Source organism: Gallus gallus, unplaced genomic scaffold (assembly GCF_016699485.2).
Source record: "Gallus gallus isolate bGalGal1 unplaced genomic scaffold, bGalGal1.mat.broiler.GRCg7b scaffold_43, whole genome shotgun sequence".
Classification (NCBI taxonomy): Eukaryota; Metazoa; Chordata; class Aves; order Galliformes; family Phasianidae; genus Gallus; species Gallus gallus.
Window position 1 is genome coordinate 25,844 of NW_024095995.1, and position 11,269 is coordinate 37,112.

General features: G+C 62.2%; 1 protein-coding gene across 1 annotated transcript in view; it reads left to right on the forward strand.

The window, feature by feature from the left end:
* Window positions 1-1,511, forward strand: part of LOC121108858 (leucine-rich repeat-containing protein 4B-like) — an 8,486-nt gene extending 6,975 nt beyond the window's left edge. The window contains 4 exon segments of the mRNA XM_040657017.2: window positions 5-731; window positions 733-894; window positions 929-1,155; window positions 1,157-1,511. Of these exon segments, the coding sequence (XP_040512951.1) occupies window positions 5-731; window positions 733-894; window positions 929-1,155; window positions 1,157-1,412 (1,372 nt within the window). The 3' untranslated portion in view covers window positions 1,413-1,511.
* The last annotated feature ends 9,758 nt before the right edge of the window (window positions 1,512-11,269 follow it).

Sequence of the window (11,269 nt, forward strand, 5' to 3'; positions counted from 1 at the left end):
TGAGGCCGGGTTCCTTCCAAGGCTTGAGCAGCTTGAGGAAGCTTTGGCTCATGCACGCCCGCGTGGCCGCCGTGGAACGCAACGCCTTCGACGACCTCAAAGCCCTGGAAGAGCTCAACTTGGCCCACAACGAGCTCAGCTCTCTGCCCCACGACCTCTTCGCCCCCCTGCACCGCCTCGAGAGGGTCCACCTCCACCACAACCCCTGGAGGTGCGACTGCGACGTCCTCTGGTTGGCCTGGTGGCTCAGGGAGACGGTGCCCAGCAACACCAGCTGCTGCGCCCGCTGCCACGCGCCCCCCGCTTTGAGGGGGAGGTATTTGGGGGAGCTGGAGCCCACCCACTTCACTTGCTACGCCCCGGTGATCGTGGAACCCCCCGCCGACCTCAACGTGACCGAAGGGATGGCGGCGGAGCTGAAGTGCCGCACGGGGACGGCCATGACGTCGGTGAATTGGTTGACCCCCAACGGGACGTTGATGACTCACGGTTCGTACCGGGTGCGGATCTCGGTGCTGCACGACGGCACCCTCAACTTCACCAACGTCACCGTGCAAGACACGGGGCAGTACACGTGCATGGTCACCAACGCCGCCGGCAACACCACGGCTTCGGCTACGCTCAACGTCTCCGCCGCCGACGCTGCAGCCGCTGCAGCCGCAGCCGCAGCCGCAGCAGCTGCAGCAGCAGCCACGGGGTACACCTATTTCACCACCGTCACCGTGGAGACCACGGATGGAGGAGGAGGAGGGGGTGGGGGGGGGGGGGGATGATGCGAGCGTGCAAACGGCCCCTCTGCCCACCGTGGGTTGGGATGCATTGCCCGCCGGGGCGTCTACAGCAGCGCCGGCCACGCGCGCCACCGGAAGACCATATACCGTCCCTATAACGGCTGCGGCGGCCGGGGGGGGTATAGGGGGGGGTATAGGTGGGGGTGTCGGGGGGGGGGGGTGGGTTGCAAGACTTGGACGACGTGTTGAAGACGACGAAGATCATCATCGGCTGCTTCGTGGCCATCACCTTCATGGCGGCGGTGATGCTGGTGGCGTTCTACAAGCTGAGGAAGCAGCACCAGAGGCACAAGCAGAGGGGTGGGGGTGGGGGGGGGGGGGGGGGCGCCAGGGCGGTGGAGATCGTGAACGTGGAGGACGAGTTGGGGGGGGGTGGGGGGGGGTCGGGGTCCCATCGGGGGTCCCATCGGGGACAGCCGTTTGGCGCTGCCGGCGTTGGAGAGGGATCACGTGGATCGCTACGCCGCCTTCGCGGCTCATTACGGGAATAGCGGCGGCGGAGGCGGAGGCGGCGGTGGGGCGGCGTTGGGCTGCGGGAAGAATCCGCTCCTCAACTCCGCCCACGAACCGCTCCTCTTCAAGAGCCCCTCCAAGGAGAACGTGCAGGAGACGCAGATCTGACGGCCGGGCGGCACCCCCCCAAAACACACACACACACCCCCCCCCATAAAGAAGGAAGATGGGGGTGTGGACTGACCCCCCCCGCTTATGGACCCCCAAAAAGAAGGAAGATGGGGGTGCGGACTGACCCCCCCCCCCCTTATTGGCCCCCCCCACCCCCCCTTATGGACCCCCCAAAAAGAAGGAAGATGGGGGTGTGGACTGACCCCCCCCACCCCAAAACACCCCCCCCCCCCATAAAGAAGGAAGATGGGGGTGCGGACTGACCCCCCCCCCCCAAAAGACCCCCCCCACACCCCCTTATGGACCCCCCATAAAGAAGGAAGATGGGGGTGTGGACTGACCCCCCCCCACCCCAAAACAACCCCCCCCCCCAAAAAGAAGGAAGATGGGGGTGTGGACTGAGCATCCCCCCCCTTCTTGACCCCCCCCCCCCCCCCAAAAAGACAGAAGATGGGGGTATGGACTGACCCCCCCCCCCCCAAAAGACCCCCCCCACCCCCCCTTATGGACCCCCCAAAAAGAAGGAAGATGGGGGTATGAACTGACCCCCCCCCCCCCATAAAGAAGGAAGATGGGGGTGCGGACTGACCCCCCCCCCCCCAAAAGACCCCCCCACACCCCCTTATGGACCCCCCATAAAGAAGGAAGATGGGGGTGTGGACTGACCCCCCCACCCCAAAACAACCCCCCCCCCCCAAAAAGAAGGAAGATGGGGGTGTGGACTGAGCATCCCCCCCCTTCTTGACCCCCCCCCCCCCCCCCAAAAAGACAGAAGATGGGGGTATGGACTGACCCCCCCCCCCCAAAAGACCCCCCCACCCCCCCTTATGGACCCCCCAAAAAGAAGGAAGATGGGGGTATGAACTGACCCCCCCCCCCCATAAAGAAGGAAGATGGGGGTGTGGACTGACCCCCCCCCCCAAAAGACCCCCCCCACACCCCCTTATGGACCCCCCAAAAGACAGAAGATGGGGGTGCAGAACATCCCCTCCCCCCCCTTATGGACCCCCCAAAAAGAAGGAAGATGGGGGTGTGGACTGACCCCCCCCCCCAAAAGACCCCCCCCCACCCCCCCTTATGGACCCCCCAAAAAGAAGGAAGATGGGGGTGTGGACTGACCCCCCCTCCAAAAGACCCCCCCCACCCCCCCTTATGGACCCCCCAAAAAGAAGGAAGATGGGGGTGTGGACTGACCCCCCCCCCCCCCCAATAGAAGGAAGATGGGGGTGTGGACTGACCCCCCTCAAAAGACCCCCCCCACTCCCCCTTATGGACCCCCCAAAAAGAAGGAAGATGGGGGTGTGGACTGACCCCCCCAAAAGACCCCCCCCACACCCCCTTATGGACCCCCCAAAAAGAAGAAAGATGGGGGTGTGGACTGACCCCCCCCACCCCAAAACACCCCCCCCCCCCCATAAAGAAGGAAGATGGGGGTGTGGACTGACCCCCCCCCCCAAAAGACCCCCCCCACCCCCCCTTATGGACCCCCCCAAAAGACAGAAGATGGGGGTATGGACTGACCCCCCCACCCCAAAACACCCCCCCCCCCATAAAGAAGGAAGATGGGGGTGTGGACTGACCCCCCCCACCCCAAAACACCCCCCCCCCCCCAAAAAGAAGGAAGATGGGGGTGTGGACTGAGCATCCCCCCCCAAAAGACCCCCCCCACACCCCCTTATGGACCCCCCAAAAAGAAGGAAGATGGGGGTGTGGACTGACCCCCCCCGCTTATGGACCCCCAAAAAGAAGGAAGATGGGGGTGCGGACTGACCCCCCCCCCCCTTATTGGCCCCCCCCACCCCCCCTTATGGACCCCCCATAAAGAAGGAAGATGGGGGTGTGGACTGCCCCCCCCACCCCTTCTTGATCCCCCCCCCCCATAAAGAAGGAAGATGGGGGTGTGGACTGACCCCCCCGCCAAAAGACCCCCCCCACACCCCCTTATGGACCCCCCAAAAAGAAGGAAGATGGGGGTGTGGACTGACCCCCCCCCCCCCAAAACACCCTTCCCCCCCCCCTAAAAAGAAGGAAGATGGGGGTGTGGACTGACCCCCCCCCCCAAAAGACCCCCCCCACCCCCCCTTATGGACCCCCCCAAAAGACAGAAGATGGAGGTGCAGAACATCCCCCCCCCCCCCCCCATAAAGAAGGAAGATGGGGGTGCGGACTGACCCCCCCCCCCAAAAGACCCCCCCCCCCCCCAAAAAGAAGGAAGATGGGGGTATGGACTGACCCCCCCCCCCAAAAGACCCCCCCCACACCCCCTTATGGACCCCCCAAAAAGAAGGAAGATGGGGGTGCGGACTGACCCCCCCCCCCCCCCCCCCCAAAACACCCTTCCCCCCCCCCCAAAAAGAAGGAAGATGGGGGTGTGGACTGATCCCCCCCCCAAAAGACCCCCCCCACCCCCCCTTATGGACCCCCCCAAAAGACAGAAGATGGGGGTGTGGACTGACCCCCGCCCCCCAAAAGACCCCCCCCCCCTCCCCAAAAAGACAGAAGATGGGGGTGCAGACCATCCCCCCCCCCCCCCCCCTTATGGACCCCCCCCCAAAAGACAGAAGATGGGGGTGTGGACTGACCCCCCCCCCCAATAGAAGGAAGATGGGGGTGCAGAACATCCCCTCCCCCCCCTTATGGACCCCCCAAAAAGAAGGAAGATGGGGGTGTGGACTGACCCCCCCCCCCCCCCAAAAGACAGAAGATGGGGCTGCAGACCGCCCCAACCCCCCTTATTGACCCCCCAAAAAGAAGGAAGATGGGGGTGCGGACTGACCCCCCCCCAAAAGACCCCCCCCCCCCAAAAAAAGAAGGAAGATGGGGGTGTGGACTGAGCATCCCCCCCCTTCTTGACCCCACCCACACCCCAAAAAAGACAGAAGATGGGGGTATGGACTGACCCCCCCCCACCCCAAAACACCCCCCCCCCCATAAAGAAGGAAGATGGGGGTGTGGACTGACCCTCCCCAAAAGACCCCCCCCACCCCCCCTTATGGACCCCCCAAAAAGAAGGAAGATGGGGGTGTGAACTGACTCCCCCCAAAAGACCCCCCCCACACCCCCTTATGGACCCCCCAAAAAGAAGAAAGATGGGGGTGTGGACTGACCACCCCCCCCCCAAAATGACAGAAGATGGGGGTGTGGACTGACCCCCCCCCCCCCCAAAGGACCCCCCCCCACCCCCCCTTATGGACCCCCCATAAAGAAGGAAGATGGGGGTGTGGACTGCCCCCCCCCACCCCCTTATTGACCCCCATCCCCCTTATGGACCCCCCCAAAAGACAGAAGATGGGGGTGCAGAACATTCCCCCCCCCCTTATTGACCCCCCCCCCCAAAAGACAGAAGATGGGGGTGTGGACTGACCCCCGCCCCCAAAGACCCCCCCCCCACCCCCCCTTATGGACCCCCCAGAAAGAAGGAAGATGGGGCTGCGGACCATCCCCCCCCCCTTATTGACCCCCCCCCCCCCCCCAAAAAAAAGAAGGAAGATGGGGGTGCAGAACATCCCCTCCCCCCCCCTGATGGACCCCCCCCCCAAAAGACAGAAGATGGGGGTATGGACTGACCCCCCCCCCCAAAAGACCCCCCCTCCCAAAAAAAGAAGGAAGATGGGGGTGCGGACTGAGCATCCCCCCCCCATAAAGAAGGAAGATGGGGGTGTGGACTGACCCCCCCCCCCTTATTGGCCCCCCCCACCCCCCCTTATGGACCCCCCAAAAGACAGAAGATGGGGGTGCAGAACATCCTCCCCCCCCAAAAAGACAGAAGATGGGGGTGTGGACTGACCCCCCCCCTTATGGACCCCCAAAAAAGAAGGAAGATGGGGGTGCGGACTGACCCCCCCCCCCCTTATTGGCCCCCCCCACCCCCCCTTATGGACCCCCCCAAAAGACAGAAGATGGGGTATGGACTGACCCCCCCCCCCTCAATAGAAGGAAGATGGGGGTGCAGAACATCCCCTCCCCCCCCTTATTGACCCCCATAAAGAAGGAAGATGGGGGTGTGGACTGACCCCCCCCCTTATTGACCCCCCCCCCCTTATTGACCCCATCCCCCCCCAAAAAGAAGGAAGATGGGGGTATGAACCATCCCCCCCCCCCCTTATTGACCCCCCCAAAAGACAGAAGATGGGGGTGTGGACTGACCCCCCCCAAAAGACCCCCCCCACCCCCCCTTATGGACCCCCCAAAAAGAAGGAAGATGGGGGTGTGGACTGAGCATCCCCCCCCAAAACACCCTCCCCCCCCCCCAAAAAAGACAGAAGATGGGGCTGCGGACCATCCCCCCCCCCCCCCTTATGGACCCCCCCCCCCAAAAGGCAGAAGATGGGGGTGTGGACTGACCCCCCCCCCCCAATAGAAGGAAGATGGGGGTGCAGAACATCCCCTCCCCCCCCTTATTGACACCCATAAAGAAGGAAGATGGGGGTGTGGACTGACCCCCCCCCCCACCCCAAAAGACAGAAGATGGGGATGTGGACTGACCCCCCCCCCCCTTATTGGCCCCCCCCACCCCCCCTTATGGACCCCCCAAAAAGAAGGAAGATGGGGGTGCAGAACATCCCCCCCCACTTATTGACCCCCCCCCCAGAGAAACCCCCCCCCCCCCAAAAAGAAGGAAGATGGGGGTATGGACTGACCCCCCCCACCCCCAAACCCCCCCCCAAAAAGAAGGAAGATGGGGGTGCACTCCATCCCCCCCCCCCCCCTTATGGACCCCCAAAAAGAAGAAGATGGGCGTGTGGACTGCCCCCCCCCCCCCAAAAGACCCCCCCTCCCCCCCAGAAAGAAGGAAGATGGGGGTATGAACCATCCCCCCCCCCCCTTATTGACCCCCCACCCCCCCCTTAATGACCCCCCTCCCCTTATGGGCCCCCCACCCCCCCTTAGTGACCCCCCCAAAAAGAAGGAAGATGGGGCTGCAGACCCCCCCCCAAAAGACAAAAGATGGGGGTGCAGACCGCCCCCCCCCCCCCAAAAAGACAGAAGATGGGGGTGTGGACTGACCCCCCCCCAAAGAAACCCCCCCCCCAAAAAAAAGAAGGAAGATGGGGGTGTGGACTGCACCCCCCCCCCCTTATGGACCCCCCAAAAAGAAGGAAGATGGGGGTGCAGAACATCCCCCCCCCCCCCAAAAGAAGAAGCAGACCACCCCCTCCCACCCCACATCCCCCCCCCCCCAAAAAGAAGGAAGATGGGGGTGCAGAACATCCCCCCCCCCCAAAAGAAGAAGCAGACCATCCCCCCCCCCACCCCACATCCCCCCCCCCTCCAAAAAGAAGGAAGATGGGGGTGCGGACCGCCCCCCCCCCCTCCCCCTTAATGCCCCCCCCCCCACCCCCTTATTGACCCCGCCCCTTATGGACCCCCCAAAAAGAAGGAAGATGGGGGTGCGGACTGACCCCCCCCACCCCCAAACCCCCCCCCCCCAAAAAGAAGGAAGATGGGGGTGCAGACCGTCCCCCCCCCCCTTATTGACCGCCACCCCCCTTATTGACCCCCCAACCCCCTTATTGACCCCCCCGTTTATTGACCCCCCCCTTATTGACCCCCTCCCCCCTTATTGACCCCCCCACTTATTGCCCCCCCACCCCCCCCTTATTGACCCCCCCTTATTGCCCCCTCCCTTATTGACCCCCACCCCCCTTATCGACCCCCCCCTTATTGCCCCCCCACCCCCCCCTTATTGACCCCCCCTTATTGACCCCCCCCTTATTGCCCCCCCACCCCCATTATTGACCCCCCATCCCCCCTTATTGACCCCCCCTTATTGACCCCCCACCCCCCCTTTATTGACCCCCCCTTATTGACCCCCCACCCCCCCTTTATTGCCCCCCCACCCCCTTATTGACCCCCCCCTTATTGCCCCCCCCCCTTATTGCCCCCCCCTTATTGACCCCCCCCTTATTGCCCCCCCCACCCCCATTATTGATCCCCCACCCCCCCTTTATTGACCCCCCTTATTGACCCCCTCCCCCCTTATTGCCCCCCACCCCCCTTATTGCCCCCCCACCCCCCCTTATTGCCCCCCCACCGCCCCTTATTGACCCCCTCCCCCCTTATTGACCCCCCCTTACTGATCTCCCCCCCTTATTGCCCCCCACCCCCCCTTTATTGAACCCCCCCCTTTAATGACCCCCCTTCCCCCTTATTGACCCCCCCCTTATTGACCCCCCCCTTATTGCCCCCCCACCCCCTTATTGACCCCCACCCCCCCCTTTATTGACCCCCCCCTTATTGCCCCCCCACCCCCCCTTTATTGCCCCCCCCCCCCCCCCAAACCCTCTTCTTCCTCCTCCGCATCGCCTCTTCCAGCATTGGAGAGGTGGGGGGATGGGATGGGACGGACGGACAGACGGACACCATTGGGATGGACGGACGGACAGCACTGCAATGGACGGACGGACAGCACTGCAATGGACGGACAGACAGACATCATTGGGATGGATGGACGGACGGACAGCATTGGGATGGACGGACGGACAGCACTGCAATGGACGGACGGACGGACATCACTGGGATGGATGGGCAGACGGACAGCATTGGGATGGACGGACAGCACTGTGACGGACAGACAGGCGGACACCATTGGGATGGATGGATGGACGGCACTGCAATGGATGGACGGACAGACATCATTGGGATGAATGGACGTCATTGGGATGGACGGACGGACGGACACCATTGGGATGGATGGATGGACGGCACTGTGATGGACAGACGGACGGACGGACACCATTGGGATGAATGGACGTCATTGGGATGGACGGACGGACAGCACTGCAATGGACGGACAGACGGACACCATTGGGATGGACGGACGGACAGCACTGCAATGGATGGACGGACAGACGGACACCATTGGGATGGACAGACAGCACTGTGATGGACGGACAGACGGACACCATTGGGATGGATGGACGGACACCATTTGGATGGACGGACATCATTGGGACGGACGGACAGACGGACACCGCAATGGGATGGATGGATGGACAGCACTGCAATGGATGGACGGACAGACGGACACCATTGGGATGGATGGACGGACAGCACTGCAATGGACGGATGGACGGACATCACTGGGATGGATGGACAGACATTGAGATGGATGGACGGACAGACGGACACCGCAGTGGGACGGAGGGACGGCACTGCGATGGACGGAAGGACGGACGGACACCATTGGGATGGACGGACAGATGGACACCGCAATGGGATGGATGGACGGACAGCACTGCAATGGACGGACAGACGGACATCATTGGGATGGATGGACGTCATTGGGATGGACGGACGGACGGACACCATTGGGATGGATGGATGGACGGCACTGTGATGGACAGACGGACGGACGGACACCATTGGGATGGATGGACGTCATTGGGATGGACGGACGGACAGCACTGCAATGGACGGACAGACGGACACCGCAATGGGATGGATGGATGGACGGCACTGTGATGGACAGACGGACGGACGGACACCATTGGGATGGATGGACGGACAGCACTGCAATGGACGGACAGACGGACACCATTGAGATGGACGGACGTCATTGGGATGGATGGACAGACGGACACCATTGGGATGGACGGACGGACAGCACTGCAATGAATGGATGGACAGACATCATTGGGATGAATGGACGTCATTGGGATGGACGGACAGACGGACACCATTGGGATGGATGGATGGACAGCACTGTGATGGACGGACGGACGGACACCATTGGGATGGATGGACGTCATTGGGATGGACGGACGGACGGACACCATTGGGATGGACGGATGGACAGCACTGCAGTGGACAGACAGACAGCACTGCGATGGATGGACAGACGGACATCATTGGGATGAATGGACGTCATTGGGATGGACGGACGGACGGACACCATTGGGACGGACGGACAGACGGACATCATTGGGATGGATGGACGGACAGCACTGCAATGGACGGACAGACAGACGGACACCATTGGGATGGACGGACAGCACTGTGATGGACGGACAGACGGACACCATTGGGATGGATGGACGGACAGACGGACACCGCAGTGGGACGGAGGGACGGCACTGTGATGGACGGAAGGACGGACGGACACCATTGGGATGGACGGACAGATGGACACCGCAATGGGATGGATGGAGGGACAGCACTGCAATGGACGGACAGACGGACATCATTGGGATGGATGGACGTCATTGGGATGGACGGACGGACGGACACCATTGGGATGGACGGACGGACAGCACTGTGATGGACGGACGGACGGACACCATTGGGATGGATGGACGTCATTGGGATGGACGGACGGACGGACACCATTGGGATGGATGGATGGACAGCACTGCAATGGATGGACGGACAGACGGACACCATTGGGATGGACAGACAGCACTGTGATGGACAGACAGATGGACACCATTGGGATGGACAGACGGACAGCACTGCAATGAATGGATGGACAGACATCACTGGGATGAATGGACGTCATTGGGATGGACGGACAGACGGACACCATTGGGATGGATGGACGGACAGCACTGTGATGGACGGACGGACGGACACCATTGGGATGGATGGACGTCATTGGGATGGACGGACGGACAGACGGACACCATTGGGATGGACGGACAGACGGACACCATTGGGACGGACGGACAGACGGACATCATTGGGATGGATGAACGGACAGCACTGCAATGGACGGACGGACAGACGGACACCATTGGGATGGATGGACGTCATTGGGATGGACGGACAGACGGACACCATTGAGATGGACGGACAGCACTGTGATGGACGGACAGACGGACACCATTGGGATGGATGGACGGACAGACGGACACCGCAATGGGACGGACAGCACTGCAATGGATGGACAGACGGACACCATTGGGATGGATGGACGGACGGACACCGTTGGGATGGATGGACGTCATTGGGATGGACAGACAGACGGACACCATTGGGATGGATGGACAGATGGACAGCACTGCAATGGACGGACAGCACTGCAATGGATGGATGGACAGACGGACACCGCAATGGGACGGATGGACGGCACTGTGATGGACGGACGGACGGACGGACACCATTGGGATGGATGGACGGACGGCACTGCAATGGACGGACGGACGGACACCATTGGGATGGACGGACGGACAGACGGACGCCACGGAGATGGGGTGGATGGACACGGATGGGGGGCGGGGGTGATGCTATGGGGTGGGGGCACTGCTATGGGGTGGATGGACATGGCTATGGGGTGACGATGTGGTTATGGGGTGGATGGACATGGCTATGGGGTGGGGATGTTGCTATGGGGTGGATGGACACGGATGGGGGGCGGGGGTGATGCTATGGGGTGGGGGCACTGCTATGGGGTGGGGGCACTGCTATAGGGTGGATGGACATGGCTATGGGGTGACGATGTGGCTATGGGGTGGGGATGTTGCTATGGGGTCGATGGACACGGCTATGGGGTGGGGGCACGGCTATGGGGTTGGGCTGTTGCTATGGGGTCGATGGACATGGCTATGGGGTGGGGACACTGTTATAGGGTGGATGGACATGGCTATGGGGTGGCGATGTTGCTATGGGGTCGATGGACACAGCTATGGGGTGGGGGCACGGCTATGGGGTTGGGATGTTGCTATGGGGTCGATGGACATGGCTATGGGGTGGGGACACTGTTATGGGGTGGATGGACACTGTTATAGGGTGGGGATGTTGTTATGGGGTGGGGATGTTGTTATGGGGTGGGGATGTGGCTATGGGGTGGATGGACACGGCTATGGGGTGGGGGTGATGCTATGGGGTGGGGGCACTGTTATAGGGTGGGGGCACTG